Raw genomic sequence first — 21,470 nt, 5'->3', positions numbered from 1 at the left:
GGTTCTATCCCCTTGCGTCCCATATGGTCCCCCAAGCCAGGAAGTAACCCGAGTGTTACTGGGTTGTTGTATTAAATAACGAGGGAGGTGGATGGTGAAGGATGGAGGCCTTTGTCCTTAGGCCCCGGCCATGTGGCTTCATCCCCCATCAACTGGGGGGCCTGGGGTTCAGGAAAGCGACGGGTATTGAACTCACTCACAGGCAGGCATCAGTAAGCATCAACTTTATTCATGCCCTATGCACCACATGTGTGTGGCTTATTTCAAACTTTCAAGCATTCAGCCATTCTTAGCTACCCTGCATCTTAATTCCTTTCAGCCATCTTCCTTTGACCTCCATGCTGGTCAAAGACCCAAAAGCCAGAGAGCCCAGCAGGGCAGCAACCCCTAATCCCCTGGCTCAAAGGCTTATTTACCTTTTCCAAGACCCCTCCCAAAAATGGGTGGGTCTCAGGTAGCTATACCTAAATCCAGGGTGGAGTTACACTGGGTGTGGCCCCCAAACCAAAAAAATTGATGGAACCAATTTCAGAGCTATGGTAATAGGGCTCTTACCTCACACAGCTAATACAGGTTCAATCCCCAACCTCTATAAAGCCCAAGTTCATTTTATAGGGAACTAGTCTTATGCAGCAGGGCCACACCTAATTACCTGGCTTGATTCAAAACTTTTGGTAGTGGGGCAGGAGTGGTGGCAATAGTGGTAGTGTTTGCCTTGCAAGCACTAACCACCTAGGCTGGACCACAGTTCCAGAATTCCTGGTGGTGTGAGGGGTTTTATGGTATCCGAGTCTGGCTTTGCTACAGGTAATATACCACACAGGACAAAATAAATTTTTTCAGCCAGAAGCCAGGTTCAGGGGCCACGTGGGGGGTCGGGATTTGAACCGTGGTTTGTCTGGAGTTATCTGCACTCAAGGCAGTAGCCACATTCTTTATACCATACTCATTCTGACAAAATTAATTTTTGATGCTTTATTATGGTTTCAGCCAGGTAACAGCATTAACATACTTTGTTCTGTCTAAATCCACCACTGCATGATAAAAAAAACGGTAGTCCCCAAACTGATTCCAGAAGTATCCTGTTTTTCAATTTGTCTTCACACCTAGAACAGAAGTATACAGCAAAGGTTTAAGAGCCTATCAAGATTCTGTGTCACCAAATACTTTCCAAATAGCCAGTCTCAGTCCCATATCCGCATTTATCATCCACAGATGTCCACTCAGATAGGTTTCATCCTGAACTGGCTGAAACTCAAGTTCCCTGAGCTACAAAAGTAATTCTTTGTACCCAAACCATCAAATGTAAGCTAAAGATACTGTTTAAAGCAATTAGCTCTATCCACCAAAGGTGGCTGCCCCCTTTATAGATCTCCCAACCAACACAACACTAAATATAGCTGTTGAAGCAGATATAAACCACAACAGACAAAGCACTCTTAAACACTACATAATGGGGCTGGAGAGAGCATGGAAGTAAGGCGCTTGCAAAGGGAGGTTGATTCGGATTCCCAACATCCCATATGGTCCCCCATGCCTACCAGGAGGAACCCCTAAGTGCTGCCAGGTGTACACTCCCCAAAAAAAGAACGCTACATAATGGACCTGGGTTTGATCCCAGAAACCACTTATGCCCAAATTCAAGCATGTATGGCCATACCCCAATTTCTTTTGAGATCATAGGTAAAATTTCCAGGCCTTATCAAGAAAGACTGCATTCTTTAAGTCCATTTTCCCAGGATCAGTGTCAGTACAGCTGAGCATTGTAGGTAAGGCCTAATGATCCAGAGCACTTTCAGAATTTCTGATCTCAGAACCAGGAGTTACCCCCAGTATAGTCTCATTAGCAATAAATCCACTTTCCATGCTTAGAGTTCTAAATCTAAATCAAAATTATTGATTCCAGTTGAAACCAACCTCCAGTCAACTTACCTATTAGCACAAATCCACAATTCATGGAACTTAGTGACACAGACCTAAAACAGACCAAAGAGGCAAGAAATTAATGCTAAATTCCTTAAAACATTAACTACAAACAATCCATAGCTTCAAGTATACATCCTCCCTTAAAGCCTAAGTGTTGCTCAGGTGAGGCATTAAATGAGATTCAACCTTGTCTGAAACTAGCCCATGTGCTTACATAGCAGACTATGAGCCCAGTGAGGCCAGATTCAGTATTACTATTCCTCCTCTTGCGACCACCAAGACCAGTGTGCTTAGATCTGATGGGAAAGGGAGCGGGAGGGTCAGGCAAAGTTTCACAATTTTAACTTTTACCTTAAAAACAGCTCCAAATATTTCTGAGCAGACAGCCAGGAGTAACCCCTGAGCACCGCCGGGTGTGACCCAAAAACTAAAAAAAAAAAAAAAAACAGCTCCAAAGACAAGCCGTCTTTGCATCAGATACTCAAAATTCAGGATGGTGACCTATAAGAAAGAACATTACGAAATTATAATACAGTCGATACAATATATGTCTACTGGAAATGTGATGCTAATATCATACTCAAGGTTGAAGGCTTAGCCCAGAAACAATTTTATAGGAAAGGTGAGTGGCAGCTACAAGTACTGGTGACCTGCGCTGTCAAAGACTCTCCGGTTTGCTCTAGCATGCAGTTGGAGATCCCATGGCCACTATTAGCCACAGACCTTGGGAACATGCTACCCAGACTGCCCAATACTTTCCCCAAATTATGTATGCAGAGTAGTCAGTGGTTGAGTTGCACCTCTTTCCTTCACTCACCAGATAGCCCGACTTCCACTCAGCAAATGTTTCACCGGTTCTGGTGCTGCTATAAATGTCTCCTATAAAGGGAAGGAATTAAAGCCTGTTAAAGGGTGTTCTCAGGACAGATATACGACCCAATGCCTGCCTGTCCACAAAGCCACCATTTTGTCAGAGCTGGGCTATCCCCAGCCGCGCACACATGCAACTCATTGTTCCGAGGTGCCAAATCAAAGTGGGGTCCATCGGTGTTAGGCAAACATCTAGGTCTTACCTATCTGGCCCAAAAGCTGTTAAGTTTTCAAAATTAATCACATCACCGAATACAGTCTCCCACCAAAGACCCGAGGCCCACAAGGGGTGCCCCCTAATACAACAAAGAAGCAGAGAGGGCAGCAGGTAAGGCAAAGTTTGCTTGAAGGGACCAAGCCCGGTTCGATCCCGACGTTCCTCTGGAGGCCCCCCCCCTGCTCCGACAAAAAAAAAACAGATTTATAAAGTGAGTGTCTTTTCCCGAAATGTTGCAGATCAGTTACTACAAACAGAACGGCGACCGTCGAGGAAAACTGTCACTATGGGCTCCTTTTTGACCACAGCAACTACGTGGAAGTTGCTGCAGCTTCGATAAGGGCCACGAGTGTCCTTAGAACACAGGAGAATCCTAACTACCGTTCAACTCGCACTCACCTAACTCGTGTGCACAACAGGCCTTCCGAAATGCTGCTTGCTGGGCATCCTGGGGACTCGGGTAACTGGTCCCAACTGCCTGCTGGCATGGGTGGTCTTTCCATCTTCAGATCCAATGCAATTCAAGCCCATTATGTCGGTTACCTTCCAATGCCAAGTGACAAAACTGCGAGTCAGTGCGGGATCGGGGTTCTCCGGCAAGCCTCCTTTTCCTATCCACCCAAGCAAGGTGACCTTAACAGGTGGTGCCCTACAGACTTGGATGATAAATGGCCTGTGCCCAGGAACCCCGGGCGACAGAGACGAAGGGCAGATTCAACACACCACCTCGTGGGCCCTCCCGCTCAGGCCACTTCGAACTCAGAACCACGGGGCCCTTAGGCGTAACTCACCAGGGCCGCAGGGTCGAACCCGCGCTCCGGGTCTTCCCACTGCGCATGCGGCAGACACGGCCCATGCGGCTACGGCGCCACGGACCGTCGCTGCCCTGGATCGTCTTTGCCGTGCTGGACATCCCGCGGATCAGAGGGCATCCAGGGATGCGAGCTGAGCTGTAGGCTGTGGGGACGCATAAAAGCCGGCGGAAGAGAAGGGTGGGTAGCACTTGAACCCAATCACGGATTACAGATGAGCAGCAACAAGGAACCCCGTCGAAAAGGACGGGCGAGCGTCAGAACCGGCTTATATAGTCTCCGCGCTTCGTGGTCGCGCGAACTGATTGCGTCATGTCGCAAAGCCCTCTGGGAATTGTAGTCCAGAGGAGGTTCCCACTCCTCGTGGCACGGACTATAGGCGCATTGCAACGCAAGGCCCGCTGGGAGTTGTAGTCCGGGGTGGCTCCAGCTCTTTCTAGACCACAATTCTATTAGGGCGGGGCTCACACCCAATGCTACTCAGACTTTACTTCTGGCTTTGGGCTCAGGAATCACTCCTGGCGAGACTCGGATGACCCTATGCGGTGACTGGAATAGAACCCGAGTTGGCCGCGTGCGAGGCAAATGCCATTACCCGCCTTTCTATCTTGAAGGCCCCATGAACAGTTTAATTATTCTAGTTTTCGTAATAATCCTCTCCACAGGTATTATAACTGATAAATACTGAATAGCAAAGACTCCATTTTGAGGATGACACAATTCAAAAGAATATAAAGGACCAGAGTGATAGTACAGTTGGTAGGTTGCTTGCCTTTTACATTATTTCATCCTAGGTTTCATCCCCAGTATTCCATAGTCCCTAAATCCTACCAGACATAATTCTTAGGTACAGAATCAGGAGTAAATCCTAAGTATCGCTGAGGTGTGATTCAAAAACAAAAAATAAATAATAGATAAATAAAAATAAATAAGCTAAAAACTATATAGACTTGGGCCTTGAGTGGTAGTAAAGCAATTAGAGCACTTGCCTTACACAAAGTTAACCCCGGTTTAAATCCAACATGGTCCCTAAGCACCATTAGGATTAATTTCTGAATGCAAAACTAGGAGTAACAGGGGGCCGGAGCAATAGCACAGCGGTAAGGCGTTTGCCTTGCACGTAACCAACACAGGACAGACCCTGATTCGAATCTTGACATCCCATATGGTTCCATGAGCCTGCCAAGAGTGACTACTGAGCACAGAGCCAGGAATAACACCTGAGCACCACCGGGTGTGACACAAAAACCAACCAAACAGGGGCCGGAGAGATAGCATGGAGGTAGGGCATTTGCCTTGCATGCAGAAGGACAGTGATTTGAATCCCAGTGCTGTTGAGTGTGAACCAAAAACAAACAAAAAACAAACAAACAGGGCCCGGAGAGATAGCACAGCCACAGCGGCGTTTGCCTTGCAAGCAACCGATCCAGGACCAAAGGTGGTTGGTTCGAATCCTGGTGTCCCATATGGTCCCCTGTGCCTGCCAGGAGCTATTTCTGAGCAGACAGCCAGGAGTAACCCCTGAGCACCGCCGGGTGTGGCCCAAAAACAACAAACAAACAAACAAACAAACAAAAAACTAGGAGTAAAACCAGATCACTGCCAGGAGTTTATACAAGTTATGTTTATATATAATTTATATTAACATATGTATATATATATGACTTGAGGTCAGGGAGCTAATACAATGCCTTACAAATGGTTGACCCACAACATAGGGTCTTGAGCATAGAACCAGGAGTAGGCTTTATTGGGTGTGATTCAACCACACCACACACAAATACCACCACTCTAAAAAAAAAATAATACATAAAGCAGGAGTAGTAAAGCTGCTAAGACACTTGCCTTACACATGGCTACCAATATTGGATGCTTGGCACTGAAACGAGTTAGGAATGATCTCTGAGTGCAGAGCCTGGAGTGAGCCCTGAGCATTGCCAGGTATGACCCAGAGGGGAAAAAAAGAGTCAAACAGAGATAGAATGTGGGATAGATTTGTCCACTCACCCAGTCAAATCCAATGCAAGAGAGGGAATGTTGCTCAATAGCAGGGCACAGATCACCTATGTGAGGCCCTGCATTCCAGCCTGATTCTGTCAAAGTTAATATATAAGAGGGAGTTGCAAGATAAAGAGCTCACGGAATTAGTGCTGGAACCTCCAGTTTAATCCTTAGTACTGCATAGGCGCCAGATACCACCAGAAACATCCCTCAACAGAGAGCTGGGAATAGCATCCAAGCACATCCAGGTGTGGTCCAAATAACCACTCTCTACCAAAAAGTCAAAGGAAGGGGGAGGTAGGGAGAAATGTGGGGACACACAGACACATATTTTATATATTAAAAATCTGAACAAAAAATCTGATGTTCAGGACCAGGTACGTGGCTCAGTGGTAGAGGACTTTCATTGCATGAGTTTGTTCCTTTCTGGGCCCTGCATGGTCCTCTGAGCACTACTGGGGGTAGTAGCAGTGAGTCAGGAGTAGTTCCTACGTACTGTCAAATGTAACACAAAAATGATTCAAATTCATGGGACCAGAGAAATAGCACAACAGTGAGGCGTTTGCCTTGCACGCAGCTGATCCAGTATGGAGTAACCCCTGAGCACTGCCGGATGTGAAACCCCCAAAATAAGATTCAAATTCAATTTCTTGTCCTGCATGGATGCCCCTTCCAGCACTACTATGTGTGGCTGGCCCTGAGCAAAGGCAGCACCAGGCCCCAGCATTGAATCATTATCAGGATACCCAAATATGGGCCAGAGAGATAGCATTTGCTTTGTGTCTAGAAGGATGGTGGTTCGAATCCCAGCATCCCATATGGTCCCCCGTGCCTGTCAGGGGCTATTTCTTTCTTTTTTTTTTTTTTTTTGTTTTTTGGGCCACACCCATTTGACGCTCAGGGGTTACTCCTGGCTATGTGCTCAGAAATCGCCCCTGGCTTGGGGGGACCATATGGGACGCCGGGGGATCGAACCGCGGTCCTGATCCTTGGCTAGCGCTTGCAAGGCAGACACCTTACCTCTAGCGCCACCTTCCCAGCCCCAGGGGCTATTTCTGAACTTAGAGCCAGGAGTGACCCCTGAGCGGTGCCAGGTGTGACCAAAGCAAAACAAAACAAAACAAAACAAAAAAAACAGGATACCCAAATATTACCATGAGTTGCCCTAAAAACAGTACAGCAAGGAAATATTTTTGGGAGCGTCACACCTGCTATCTCTCCGTCCCCTAATTAATAATTTTTGGAAGAGGAGTGGAAATTTTTGCTTTGTTTTTGGGCCACACTCAGTAGCACTCAGGGGTTACTCCTGGCTCTGTGCTCAGAAATCGCTCCTGGCAGGCTTGGAGGACCATATGAGATGTTGAAAATCAAACCAGGGTCCATCCTGTGTTGGCCACATACAAGGCAAACACCCTACCACCATGCTATTATTCTGGCCCCATGGAAATATTTGATGTTATTCACCTGCTCAGTGTCCACTGACTTCCTAATACATGCAGAGTAAAAGTTGAAAAACAGGGGGTCGGAGAGATAGCATGGAGATGAGGTGTTTGCCTAGCATGCAGAAGGACAGTGGTTCGAATCTCAGCATCCTATATGGTCCCCTGAGCCTGCCAGAAGTGATTTCTGAGCACAGGGCCAGGAGTAACCCCTGAGCGCTGCTGGGTGTGACTCCCCCTCCAAAAAAAAAAGGCTGAAAAACATCCTCTTGATAATCTTTGAAGCCTATTACAATGTGAGAACTTTTTGTTTTGATTTGGTTTGGTTTGGGTTTTGACCAGACCCGGTGACGCTCAGGGGTTTCTCCTGGCTCTGCGCTCAGAAATTGCTCCTGAGGGGCCGGGCGGTGGCGCTGGAGGTAAGGTGCCTGCCTTGCCTGCGCTAGCCTAGGACGGACCGCGGTTCGATCCCCCGGCGTCCCATATCGTCCCCCAAGAAGCCAGGAGCAACTTCTGAGCACATAACCAGGAGTAACCCCTGAGCATCACAGGGTGTGGCCCAAAAACCAAAAAAAAAAAAAAAAAAGAAACTTCAAAAAAAAAAAAAGAAATTGCTCCTGGCTTGAAGGACCAAACCTGAGTCAATCTTTTTTGTTGTTGTTATTTTTGCGCCACACCCAGTGACGTTCAGGGGTTACTCCTGGCTTTGCGCTCAGAATTTGCTCCTGGCTTGAAGGATCATATGGGATGCTGGGGGATTGAACCATGATCCATGCTAGATAGTGTATGCAAGACCAAAGCCTTACCGTTTACGCCATCTTTCTGGCGGCCAGGGTCATTCTTGTGCAAAACAAGTCCCCTACCTACTGTACTATTGCTCCATTTCTTTTTTTGATTTTTGGTTTTTGGGCCACACCTGGTGGTGCTCAGGGGTTACTCCTGGCTGTCTGCTCAGAAATAGCTCCTGGATCGGCTGCTTGCAAGGCAAAAGCCACTGTGCTATCTCTCCGGGCCCTTCCTTGTTCATTCTGCTCCCTTTTCCCAGTACCTTTTTTTTTTTTTTTTTTTGGTTTTTGGGTCACACCTGGCAGCCCTCAGGGGTTTAAATCCTGGCTTTATGCTCAGAAATTGCTCCTGGCAACCACAAGGGACCAGATGGGATGCTAGGATTCGAACCACCGACCTTCTGCATGCAAGGCAAAGGCCTTATCTCCATGCTATCTCTCCAGCCCCCTCCTAGTACCTTTTTTAGGGAAGATTATGACCATACCCAGCAGTACTCAGAGGTTACTTCTAGCATGGTGGTGCTCAGGTGTCACTCATGGTGTAACTTCCAGGGACTCATTGTGCCAAGAATCAAATTCTGGGAGCCGGAGAGATAGCATAGTGGATAAAGTGCTTACCTTGCATGCAGCTGATCCAGGTTCGACCCTGACAACCCATATCATAAGGTTCCCTGAGCTCACCAGGAAGTATCCCCATAGCTCATCAGGATTAATTCCTGAAAGCAGAGCCTTGAGTAACCCCTGATCACGGCTGGGTATGGCCCAAAAACCAGTGGGGAAAAAAAATCAAACACCATCCTCTAATGACAAAGTCCATTGACTGTCTCCTTGGCCTCTTTCTAGACTTTTTATCTTAGGAGCACTGCATGCCAGCTTTCATCCTGGAGCCTTTGTTGGCCTTATTACCTGCACTGTCCTCCCTGTGTGGTTCACAAACAACTGCAGAGTTCTCAGGACTGGCGGGTTTAACAATCACCTATTGGAGGACCCTGTGGGTTTTAGGACTGAACCTGGGTCTCTGGCATGCAATGCGTGCAGAGTAGCAATTTGAATTAACTCGTTGGCCAAAGTGCCTGGAATTTCAGAGCTGACCAACGGTTAATGAAATACTTATAAAGGAAATGGCCACACTGATAAATAAAACTGGACCAGGCCATGTAGCTCGTGAGACAGTTGAAAGTGAAGCCTATTCATTTCTTCTCTCCATTTTTTGATGGGATTAGATGTTTTTTTCTTGTAAAGTTTCGTCAGTGCCTTGTGTATTTTGGATATTAGTCCCTTATCTGATGAGTATTGGGTGAATAGTTTCTCCCATTCAGTAAGTGACTCTTGTATCCTGCGCACTATTTCCTTTGAAGTGCAGAAGCTTCTCAGTTTAATATATTTCCATCTGTTTATCTCTGCTTCCACTTGTTTGGAGAGTACTGTTTCCTCCTTAAAGGTGCCTTTAGTCTCAATGTCATGGAGTGTTTTACCTATGTGTTGTTCTATATATCTTATGGTTTTAGATCTGATATTGAGGTCTTTAATCCATTTGGATTTTACCTTCGTACATGGTGTTAGCTGGGGGTCTGAGTTCACTTTTTTGGAAGTGGCTAACCAGTTGTTCCAACACCACTTGTTGAAGAGGCTTTTCTTGCTCCATTTAGAATTTCTTGCTCCTTTATCAAAAATTAGATGATTGTATGTTTGGGGAACATTCTCTGAATATTCAAGTCTATTACACTGATCTGAGGGCCATCAAAAAATGGAGAGAAGAAATTAACAGACACTTTGTCAAAGAAGAAATACAAATGGCCAAAGGCACATGAAAAAATGTTGCACATCACTAATCATCAGGGAGATGCAATTAAAAACAACTATGAGGTAGCATCTCATGCCACAGAGATTGGCACACATCACAAAGAATGGCTCCAAGCAGTGCTGACAGGGATGTGGAGAGAAAGAACTCTTATTTACTGCTAGTGGAATGCTGTCTAGTCCAACCTTTATGGAAAGTGAAATAGAGATTCCTCCAAAAACTGAAAATTGAGCTCCCATACGATCCAGCTATACCACTCCTAGGGATATATTCTATGAACAGAAAAATACAATACAAAAATTCCTTCCTCACACCTGTATTCATTGTAGCGCTATTTACAATAGCCAGACTCTGGAAACAACCAAGATGCCCTTCAACAGATTAATGGCTAAAAAAACTGTGGTACAATTGTCTTTAACATTACCAGGATCCAAGCCTCTACCAGGGAAGACCTACCACTGCTTTGGCAGTAACTTACTCCAAAGAGTGCTCCCAACACCCAGGCGACTCAGCAATAGTCTGCATGCAGGGCAGATTCCTCCACATTTAATGGTATGCTGAAACTAGAGGATGCTCCACATCAGCCGGACATCGATGAAAGAAATGCACAGAATCCAGAGTCTTTAAATATAAGAATCTGATACCAACAACAGCTAAAGTGTGAAAAAGTTTCACCGGGACCTTGAGAATGACTGGAGTTGGACGGACTGGTTTGCCTGGAACCCAGAGTCTATCTTATGCCAATAAACTGAAGTGAGCCCTTTTTAGTAATCAGGTCAAGGATTTTTTTCCATTTTCCCCATTTTTCTGGACCTGTGCAAACAACGGCGATTGCTACTATCACACCTTTACTTTTTTTTTTTTACTTTTATTCTTTAAGGAAAAAAAATACAACTTACTGAACTTAAAAACAATTGTAGGGCCCAGAGAGATAGCACAGTGGCGTTTGCCTTGCAAGCAGCCGATCCAGGACCAAAGGTGGTTGGTTCGCATCCTGGTGTCCCATATGGTCCCCCGTGCCTGCCAGGAGCTATTTCTGAGCAGACAGCCAGGAGAAACCCCTGAGCACCGCCAGGTGTGACCCAAAAACCAATAACAAAAAAACAAAAAAACAATTGTAGTAGAATGCCTGTCTTGAATAGAGGTGAGGGATGGAAAGGGGGAAGGGGTAATGTTACACTGGTGAAGAGGGGTGTTCTGGTTATGACTGTAACCCAAATATGATCATGTCACTTAAAAATATATTAAAAAAAAGGGGCCGGTGAGGTGGCGCTAGAGGTAAGGTGTCTGCCTTGCAAGCGCTAGTCAAGGAAGGACCACGGTTCGATCCCCTGGCGTCCCATATGGTCCCCCCAAGCCAGGGGCAATTTCTGAGTGCTTAGCCAGGAGTAACCCCTGAGCATCAAACGGGTGTGGCCAAAACAACAACAACAACAACAAAAATTCAAAAAATATATTAAAAAAAAAAAAAAGAATGAGGGGTCGGGCGGTGACGCTAAAGGTAAGGTGCCTGCCTTGCCTGCGCTAGCCTTGGATGGACCGCGGTTCGATCCCCCGGTGTCCCATATGGTCTCCCAAGCCAGGAGCAACTTCTGAGCGCATAGCCAGGAGTAACCCCTGAGTGTTACTGGGTGTGGCCCCCCCCCAAAAAAAAAAAAAGAATGAATGAGGGAACTGGAAATCCTGTCTAGAGTACAGGTAGGGGGGTGGGATGGAGGGAGATTTGGGACATTGGTGGTGGGAATATTGCACTGGAGATGGGGTGTTCTTTACATGACTGAAACCTAATCACAATCATATTTGTAATCAAGATGTTTAAATAAATAAAAATATTAAAAATATTTACAAATTAAAAAAAATCAGTGACAGTAAATGTTTCCAAGAGAGCAAATTGTATACAAGGTGATAGTGGGAATCATTAAAGAAAACATTATTTGTCAAAAAAAAAAAAAAGAAAAAAGAAACTGTGGTACATATACACAATGGAATATTACACAGCTGTCAGGAGAGATGAAGTCAATGGAATCTATTATTCTGAGTGAAATAAGTCAGAGGGAGATATAGATGCAGAATAGTCTCACTCATCTATGGATTTAAAAAAAAGAGATTTTTGCAATAATTCTCAGAGACAAAAGAGGGCTGGAAGGTCCAGCTCATGATATGAAGTTCACCACAAAGAATGATGAGTACAGTTAGAGAAATAACTACATTGAGAACAATCATAACAATGAGAATGAATGAGGGAAGTAGAAAGCCTGTTTAGAGTACAGGCGGGGGTTGGCTGGGGAAGAGGGAGAATTGGGACATTGGTGATGGGAATGTTGCACTGGTGAAGGGGGGTGTTCTTTACATGGCTGAAACCCAACTACAATCATATTTGTAACCAAGGTGTTTAAATAAAGATATTAGTAAAAAATAAAGAAAGTGAAGCCTAGGTTTGCTAGGACACTCTACTCCACAGTGAGCCTGGAATGGCTGAAAAGGGGAAGCAGCACCAGGGAAGTGAAATTGTTTGTGCCGTGGTCACATTCTTATCTTAGTTCATTACTAGGACAAAGTCAAGGATTTAAAACTCTGTTTATTTTTCTTTCAAAGTTTTAGCATATTTATTTAGTAGTTTTTAAGTGCCAAATACTTTGCATATATTGTATTATTTAATTCTAACAATAACACCAGGAGGCCGGAATTACTATTCTTATTTTAAGGAGTAAAAAAATAAAAATTAAAGAGAAAAATGATTTGTAAAACTAATAAGTGCAAAGTTAGGACTTGGATTTGTATACACATGCTACCAAAGACTGCTTACATATTCACTGCTTTCTTGAGAAAAGAATAAATAAATATGTGTAGTGAAAAATGGAAATCACTATCATAATTTCGAAAGATGCCTCTGCTGACTTCTAGTGCATAAAGTCCTGGACATTGTTATGGGAAACATTTTTGTTTGTTTGGTTGGTTTTTTTGGGTCACACCCGGCAGCGCTCAGGGGTTACTCCTGGCTCTATGCTCAGAAATCGCTCCTGGCAGGCACGGGGGACTATATGGGATGTTGGGATTCGAACCACTGCCCTTCTGCATGCAATGCAAACGCCCTACTTCCATGTTATCTCTCCAACCCAAAATCTTTATTCTTGTAGCCTCTTCCACCCCAGTTTCCTCACCAGTTTGTAAAAAAAAAAAAAAAAAAAAAAAAAGCTAAGGGGCCGGAGAGATAGTATGGATGTAAAGCATTTGCCTTTCATGCAGAAGGTCATTGGTTCAATTCCCAGCATCCCATATGGTCCCCTGAGCCTACCAGGAGTAACCCCTGTGACCCAAAAAACAAACAAAACAAACCAACAAAAAAAAAGCTAAATTGGCAACGTCTATCTACAGGGGGACCACTGGTTTGAACTTCTAGCTGTTTAGGACCAGTCAGAACTCCAGTCTCCATACCTTGGGTTCCAGAAGGTCAGGCTGGAGTGGGGAAAGTGGATATTCTGAGCATATGTATTCAAGTGGAACTCAAACAACATGTCCTGTTCCTCTTGGGACTTTCTTCGCAGTTTTTGGGGTGGGGTGAGGGGATAGGGGGATACATCTAGTAGTGCTTAGGGTCTACTACAGACTTGGTCAGGATCAACCCATTATAGTACTAGGGATCTCACTTGGGCCTCCTACATTCAATGGTTTGTGCTCAGCCTTTGTCTCTCTCTCTCTCTCTCTCTCTCTCTCTCTCTCTCTCTCTCTCTCTCTCTCTCTCTCTCTCTCTCTCTCTCTCTCTCTCTCACTCTCTCTCTCTCTCACTCTCTCTCTCTCTCTCACTCTCTCTCTCTCTTTCTCTCCCTCCCTCTCCCTCTCTCTCCTCCTCTCCCTCTCCCTCTCTCTCTCTCACCTCACACACACACACACACACACACACACACACACACACACACACATCATAGATACAGTAAATGTGAGTCTGCACAATGCTCCTCGGTTCACAAAGGGGCCAGCAGAGCCCTAGTGCACAGTGCCAGGGACTAGGTGGGCAGCTTTATAAAAGCTCTTTGTCCCCTCTTAGGCCAGATGTTTTTCCCAGAGAGTTGTTGGTGTTTGTGGCCAAGATTGGTCAGGGTACTGGGGCCCAGCTCAGGCAGGAGGGCGCTGAACATTGACCTTAGCACAGAGAATAAAGGGGCACCTGCTGGGGAGGCAGAGGCCTCATGGTTAATCAGCTTTCTGGGGCGGTTTCTTTCACCGGGTGTAGTGCAATAGGGGCTGAGTGAATGAATGAATGGATGAATGAATGAATGAATGAATGGGTGGGTGGTTGGATGGATGGATGGATATGAATGAATGGATGAATAGATGGATGGCATGTGCTGGTTCTCTCGGCCAGAATTGTGAATTTACGAATTCATGAATGTGTGAATCCTCCTGCATCTCTTTTCAAACCCATGTGAAGTGAGGGGAAACTGGGGCTGAGAGGCGTTAGGGTGGATACTTCTACTTCTTTGTCCGGCCTCCGGATGGTCGCCCCTGGAGGCGGTCAGGGGCGGTGCCAGGCGGGAGTCGGGGCCTCAGGGCAGGGCGGAGGAGGACAGGGGAGGGGAGCCGGTCAGGACGACCAGCGCCTGGGTCGCTGCGGGCAGGCTGCCGGCAATGGAGAGCGCGGCGAGTGGCGGCTGCCGCTACCAATTTCGGATCCTGCTGCTGGGAGACGCGGCCGTGGGCAAGACGTCGCTGCTGCAGCGCTACGTGGCCGGCACGCCCGGGACCCCGGAGCCTGAGCTCGAACCCGAGCCCACCGTGGGCGTCGAGTTCTACAGCCGCGCGCTGCAGCTGCGGGCCGGGCCGCGGGTCAAGCTGCAGCTGTGGGACACGGCGGGCCACGAGCGCTTCAGGTGGGCGCGACCGGCGGGACGGACGGAGAGGGATGGAAGGCCGGGGTCGGCCCGTCGGTGCGGGGTTCACTGCCTGTCCGTCAGTACCGCAGGGTCCATCTCAGGTCCATCAGTGGCCCCAGAGAGGCGAGGAAGGGGTGCCCACCCCGGGGAGCAGAGAGAGGTATGAACACACGGCCCTGGCAGAGACAAATGGGGCATGGGGCATGGGAGGCCACGGAAACAGTTGTTGCAGAAATAAACCTCTGGGGCTGGAGAGAGCACAGCGGTGGAGCGTTTGCCTTGCACGCAGCTGATCCAAGACAGACAGTTTGGCGGGAGTGATATCTTTTTCTTTTCTTTGTTTTTTGGGTCCCACCCGGCAGTGCTCAGGGGTTCCTCCTGGCTCTATGCTCAGAAATCGCTCCTGGCAGGCTCAGGGGACCATATGGGATGCCGGGATTCAAACCACCGTCCTTCTGCATGGAAGGCAAACAACGCCTTACCTTTTCATGCTATCTCTCCAGCCCCAGGAGTGATATCTGAGCGCAGAGCCAGGAATGACCCCTGAGCGCCGGTGGGTGTGGCTGGGTGTGGCCCAAAAACCAACCAACTAACCAATCAATCAAGTTAAAAAAAATAAAATAGGGGGCCGGAGAGATAGCATGGAGGTAAGGCGTTTGTTTGCCTTTCATGCAGGAGGTCATCGGTTCCAATGACCCAAAAACCAAAAAATAAAAATAAAATAAAATAAAATAAAATAGTGAGAGATAGCATGGAGGTAAGGCATTTGCCTTTCATGCAGAAGGTCATTGGTTAAAAAAAAAAAAAAAAAAGTAAAGGGCCTGGAGAGATAGCACAGCGGCGTTTGCCTTGTAAGCAGCCGATCCAGGACCTAAGGTAGTTGGTTCGAATCCTGGCGTCCCATATGGTCCCTCGTGCCTGCCAGGAGCTATTTCTGAGCAGACAGCTAGTGTGGCCCAAAAACCAAAGAAGAAGAAGAAGAAGAAGAGGAAGAGGAGGAAGAGGAGGAAGAGGAGGAGGAGGAGGAGGAGGAGGAGAAGAAGAAGAAGAAGAAGAAGAAGAAGAAGAAGAAGAAGAAGAAGAAGAAGAAGAAGAAGAAGAAGAAGAAGAAGAAACAAAACAAAAAAAGCATAAAAAAATAAAATAGTGGCCGGAGAAATAGCATGAAGGTAGGGTGTTTGCGTTGCATGCAGAAGGACAGTGGTTCGAATTCCCGCATCCCATGTGGTCCCCTGATCCTGCCCGGAGCGATTTCTGTGCATAGAGCCAGGAATAAGCTCTGAGAACTGCTGGGTGTGACCCAAAAACCAAAAATAAATAAAATAAAATAACCCTCTTTTCTCACTGCCCGCTTCACTCCCTTCAGGTGCATCACCAGGTCGTTCTACCGGAATGTGGTGGGTGTCCTGCTGGTCTTTGATGTGACAAACAGAAAGTCTTTTGAACACATTCGAGACTGGCACCAGGAGGTCGTGGCCACTCAGGGTCTGGACAAGGTGATCTTTCTGCTGGTTGGCCACAAGAGTGACCTGCAGAGTAAGCGCTGTGTCTTGGCCCAGGAGGCCGAGGAACTAGCCGCCTCCCTGGGTATGACCTTCCTAGAGACTTCAGCCACAAACGATTGCAACGTAGACCTGGCCTTCCACACTCTGGCTTATGCCATCCAGCAGGCTCTGCAGCAGGGAGCCATCAAGCTGGAAAAGGACTGGGGTGGGGTTCGACTCATGCAAATCTCCAGGCCTCCCTGCAGACAGCAGCGGGCAGGCCAGTGCCAGTGTTGATTCCAAGGGAAAGCTCGATATAGCTGCCTCCACAGAATTGCTGGTGGGGTAGGGAGTGTTGGTAATTTTGGAGGGCAGATGGCAGAATCCAAAGGGTTAATATAAACAATGTCTTGACATAAAGTCAAACCTGGATTTGTGGGGAAGGAGAGACCTGTGCCTCACAAGTCAGCCCCTTTCCACCAGAAATGTCTAAGAAGCCGGTTGTGCAGAGCTCATTTCCTGATTGTCACTGAAGCTAAAAGACACCTCTCCCTTCACTCAGGGAAGTTGTAGGCAGGAATGATGATGGATGGCAAATGCTCCATAAGAGCCTGATGCTTAGTGAGAACTGAAGGCTAAGTTGTCTTCATCCCTGTTTTCTCTCTGGGCTGGGATGAAGCCATTTCTGGCAGCATTTCTGGACTTTGACATGGAGATACTCAGCGTCCAGACGCCTCAGTAAGGTGAAGGAGGGGCACAGGGAATTTCAGGGTGAACCTGGACTAGCTTCCTTAGGTTCTCAAGCTTCCTCAGGTCTGAGCATAAGCACAGACTTGCTGTACAACACCCAAGGCCAGAGACTTGATCTGAACCTAGGAAGCCAGAATGAAGCTGAAAGAGCTGCTGTGATGTTGGACACACAGGGTGACAGTGATTATTACATAGATCCCTTTCTGGGACTGAAGGATGGATAACTTCCACCCCAACAGTGCTCTCACTAACTGCTGAGTGCATCCTGATGGGCAATACTCTCTGCAAGTGCTCACTCCTGCAATCCAAGTCCATCTGAAAGGAGAGAAGGTATTCAAAGGTGTACATCAGCATGTGGCTGATCTGGGTTCAATTCTTGGTACTCCATATGGTTCCCCCAAGCATTACCAGGAATAATTTCTGAATGCAGAGACAGGAGTAGCCCTTGAGCTCCTCCAGATATTGCCCAACCCCCCTCAAACACACACACACACACACACACACACACACACACACACACACACACAAATAGGGCCAGAGAGATAGCACAGTGGTAGGGTGTTTGCCTTGCACACAGCTGATCTAGGACAGAGAGTGGTTCAAATCCCGGCATTCCATATGATCTCCAAGTCTGTCAGGAGCAATTTCTGAGTCAGAGCCAGGAGGAACCCCTGAATGCCACCGCGTGTGACCCAAAAACCAAAAATATCCCAGTGACCCTGGTTCAAACTTCTGGCACCAGATATTGTCCAATGAGTCAGGGTTCACTCTCTTTTTTTTTTTGGGAGGGGACATCCAAAGGTACTAAGGACTTACTCCTGGCTCTGTGCTCAGAGATCACTCCTGGAAGGGATCAGAGAATCATATAGGGTGCCAGGAATAGAACCCAGGTTGGTTGTGTGTCAAGGCAAGTGCCTTACCTGGTGTGCCTTACCTGGCCCACCAGGGGTCATTCATGAGCACAGAGCCAGGCATATTTTCTGATAGTGGGAGGGTGTCATAGTGCCCAGTGTTGCAGCAAAAATCATACAGCGTCTTATCTCACTGACTAGGGGTCATTTACTCTAGCTCCTAATGTCTGTTTGTCTTCAGTAACTTGTGTCTGATAATCCCTCATCCCAGTATTCCTGGCAAGTTTTCAGTCATAGTTTATTTCTAGGCTTCCTCTCCATGGCACAGGAGTTAAGATGGGTTTCCCTATTCACTTCTCTTGCTAAAAGTAAAAAAGGGGGGGTCCCCAGAGAGATAGCACAGCGGTAGGGCATTTGCCTTGTACGCAGTTGACCAGGGATGGACCTGAGTTTGATTCAGGCTTTGTCCTCAAGCCTGTCAGGGGCTATTTCTGAGCACAAAGCCAGTAGTAACCCTTGAGCACTGCCAGGTGCCCCCCCCAAAAAAAACAATAAAACTAAATAAATAAAATAAAAGCTTAAAAAATAAAAATATGAGCCTGGAGAGATAGCACAGCGGCGTTTGCCTTGCAAGCAGCCGATCCAGGATCAAAGGTGGTTGGTTCGAATCCTGGTGTCCCATATGGTCCCCCATGCCTGCCAGGAGCTATTTCTGAGCAGACAGCCAGGAGTAACTCCTGAGCACCGCTGGGTGTGGCCCCCCCCAAAAAAAACACCCAAAAAACAAAAATAAAAAATAAATAAAAATATGGGCCGGAGAGATAGCATGGAGGTAAGGTGGTTCTTGCATGCAGAAGGTCGTCGGTGGTTCGAAACCTGGCATCCCATATGATCCCCTGAGCCTACCAGGAGCGATTTCTGAGCACAGAGCCAGGAGTAATCCCTGAGCACCTCTGGGTGTGACCCCAAAACCAAAAAATAAAAATAAAAATAGGGGCCGGAGAGATAGCATGGAGGTAAGGCGTATGCTTTTCATGCAGAAGGACGGTGGTTTGAATCCCAGCATCCCATATGGTCCCCTGAGCCTGCCAGGGTCGATTTTCTGAGCATAGAGCCAGGAGTAACCCGTGAGCACTGCCAGGTGTGACCCAAAAAAAAACCCAAAAAATAAGAAAATAGGGCCGGGAAGGTGGCGCTAGAGGTAAGGTGTCTTCCTTGCAAGCGCTAGCGTAGGACGGATCCCCCGGTGTCCCATATGGTCCCCCCAAGCCAGGGGCAATTTCTGAGTGCATAGCCAGGAGTAACCCCTGAGCGTCAAACGGGTGTGGCCCAAAAAGCCAAAAAACAAACAAACAAACAAAAAAAATAAGAAAATAAAAAGGGAGGCCAGGGTGATAGCACAGCGTGTAGGGTGTTTGCCTCGCATGTGACTGACCCAGGTTCAACCCCAGTATTCTATACAATTCCCTGAGCCTGCCAGGAGTAATTTCTGAGCACAGAGCCAAGAGTAACTCCTGACAGCCGCCGGGCATGGCCCAAAAACAAACAAACAAACAAACAAAAACATTTTATTTTAGAACTGGAGCAATAGTACAGCAGGTTTGACCTCCAGCACCCATATAGTTCCTTGAGCCCTGCTAGTGGTCCCTGAGTGCAGAGCCAGAGTAAGCCCTGAGCATTGCTCTCTGCAGCTGAACTCTGCTTTAAAATTTGGGTGGTGGGAGAAGAGACAGGACAGCAGGTAGGGCACTATACGGGATGCCGGGATTCTAACCACCATCTATCCTAGATTCTCTGCATGCAAGGCAAATGCCCTACTGCTGTGCTATCTCTTTGGCCTCTCTGCAGTATTCAGGGACTTGGGGTCCACTATTCACAATATTCAGACATTTGAAAGTGTTTTTATACATTTTTTGATACAAAATTGTGGTGGATGGGGCTGGGGCAATGGCACAGAGGTAGGGTGTTTGCCTTGTACGCGTTTGACCTAGGACAGACCGCGGTTCTATCTCCCAGCGTCCCATAGGGTCCCCCAAGCCAGGAGTGATTTCTGAGTGCATAGCCAGGAGTAACCCCTGCGCATCATCAGGTGTGGCCCCCCAAAAAAAATTGTAATGGTGGGACTGAAGTGATATAGCACAGTGGGTAGTATGTTTGCCCTGTATGGGGCTGACCTAGTTTCACTCCCCAGCAACCCATCTCCCAAGCCTGCCAGGAGTGATTTCTGAGGACAGATCCAAGAGTAATGCGTGAGTGCACTGGATGTGACCCAAAAGCAAAAACAAACAAATAAATAAATAAATAAATAAATAAAACAGGGGTCGGAGAGACAGCATGGAGGTAAGGCATTTAAGAATGGTGGTTCAGGGGCCGGGCGGTGGCGCTAAAGGTAAGGTGTCTGCCTTGCCTGCGCTAGCTTGGACGGACCGCAGTTCGATCCCCCGGTGTCCCATATGGTCCCCCAAGCCAGGAGCAACTTCTGAGCGCATAGCCAGGAGTAACCCCTGAGCGTTACTGGGTGTGGCCCAAAAACCAAAAAAAAAAAAAAAAAAAAAGAATGGTGGTTCAAATCCCAACATCCCATATGGTCCCCCGAACCTGCCAGGAGCGATTTCTGAGCATAGAGCTCTGAGTGTTGCTGGGTGTGACCAAAAAAACCAAACCCCCCCCAAAAAAAGCATGTGTGAGTGTGGGGGATGCAGGGCCGAAGCCAAGTGCTTGACTTGGTTGGGTGCTTGCCTTGCATGGACTTGATGGTAGTTTGATCCTCGGCATCCCATGGGGTCCCCTAAGCACTAGTAGAAGTAATTCTTTTGTATGTATGTGTGTGTGTGTATGTGTGTGTGTGTGTGTGTGTGTGTGTGTGTGTGTGTGTTTGGTTTTGGGCCACACCTGATGATGCTCAGGAGTTACTCTTGTCTCTACACTCAGAAGTCACTCCTCTCAGGCTTGGGGGACCATATAGGATGCCAGGATTCAGACCGGGGTCCATCCTGTGTTGGCTGCATGCAAGGCAAACACCTTACCACTGTGCTATAGCTTCGACCCCAGCATCAAACATTTTTAAATGAGTATCCTCTTTTCTGGACTTTTGGCCACAATAGCAAACATGACAGAGAATCCCTTCTGGGCCTGACAGTCTACACCAGGAGTGGGAAATGTCTAGCTTGTGAGCTATATGAAACCTACAAAATCATATTGTCAGTGATCTTAAGAGGAGTGGCGCCAGAGAGATAACATGGAGGTGGGGTGTTTGCCTTACATGCAGAAGGTTGGTGGTTCAAATCCCAGCATCCCATATGATCCCCCGAGCCTGCCAGGAGTGATTTCTGAGCATAGAGCCAGGAGTAACACCTGAACGCTGTCGGGTGTGACCCCAAAACAAAACAAAACAAACAAAAAGAGGGGTGGCACAGTTGATACCAGTTGTGATAAACTGAGTGCAGGCCTGTTCTCTCAAGGCTGCTTCCCTCTTTGTTGTTGTTGTTGTTTGGTTTCTGGGTCACACCCAGCGCTGTTCTAGAGATACTCCTGGCTCTACACTCAGAAATCACTCCTGGCAGACTCCAGGGACCATATGGGATGCCGGGATTCAAACCACCGTCCTTCTGCATGCAAGGCAAATGCCTTGCCTCCATGCTATCTCTCCAGCCCCTGTTATTC

At 47.3% G+C, this 21,470-nt stretch overlaps 1 protein-coding gene, 1 long non-coding RNA gene and 4 other non-coding genes across 6 annotated transcripts; 1 reads left to right on the top strand and 5 right to left on the bottom strand.

Annotated features, from left to right (window-relative positions):
• Nucleotides 1-1,176: 1,176 nt before the first annotated feature.
• On the bottom strand, nucleotides 1,177-1,249 carry LOC126012680 (small nucleolar RNA SNORD99). Its single transcript, XR_007497106.1, has one exon. It is a non-coding gene; the product is annotated as a small nucleolar RNA SNORD99 (small nucleolar RNA).
• Nucleotides 1,250-2,111: 862 nt separating this feature from the next.
• Nucleotides 2,112-2,247, bottom strand: LOC126012510 (small nucleolar RNA SNORA61). Its single transcript, XR_007496969.1, has one exon. It is a non-coding gene; the product is annotated as a small nucleolar RNA SNORA61 (small nucleolar RNA).
• A 288-nt stretch (nucleotides 2,248-2,535) lies between these two features.
• LOC126012487 (small nucleolar RNA SNORA44) lies at nucleotides 2,536-2,664 on the bottom strand. The gene has a single exon (XR_007496950.1). It is a non-coding gene; the product is annotated as a small nucleolar RNA SNORA44 (small nucleolar RNA).
• Nucleotides 2,590-4,009, bottom strand: LOC126011445 (uncharacterized). Its single transcript, XR_007496757.1, has 3 exons — nucleotides 3,805-4,009; nucleotides 3,413-3,556; nucleotides 2,590-2,802 (listed from the first exon to the last, which is right to left on the bottom strand). It is a non-coding gene; the product is annotated as an uncharacterized LOC126011445 (long non-coding RNA).
• Nucleotides 3,227-3,361, bottom strand: LOC126012464 (small nucleolar RNA SNORA16B/SNORA16A family). Its single transcript, XR_007496931.1, has one exon. It is a non-coding gene; the product is annotated as a small nucleolar RNA SNORA16B/SNORA16A family (small nucleolar RNA).
• A 10,468-nt stretch (nucleotides 4,010-14,477) lies between the features above and the next one.
• On the top strand, nucleotides 14,478-16,503 carry RAB42 (RAB42, member RAS oncogene family). Its single transcript, XM_049775544.1, has 2 exons — nucleotides 14,478-14,719; nucleotides 16,089-16,503. Exons 1-2 carry the CDS (start codon nucleotides 14,478-14,480, stop codon nucleotides 16,501-16,503), a joined length of 657 nt encoding a protein of 218 aa, XP_049631501.1.
• Nucleotides 16,504-21,470: the final 4,967 nt, after the last annotated feature.

Source organism: Suncus etruscus, chromosome 6 (assembly GCF_024139225.1).
Source record: "Suncus etruscus isolate mSunEtr1 chromosome 6, mSunEtr1.pri.cur, whole genome shotgun sequence".
Classification (NCBI taxonomy): Eukaryota; Metazoa; Chordata; class Mammalia; order Eulipotyphla; family Soricidae; genus Suncus; species Suncus etruscus.
This window is presented reverse-complemented; position numbering and strand designations above follow the sequence as displayed.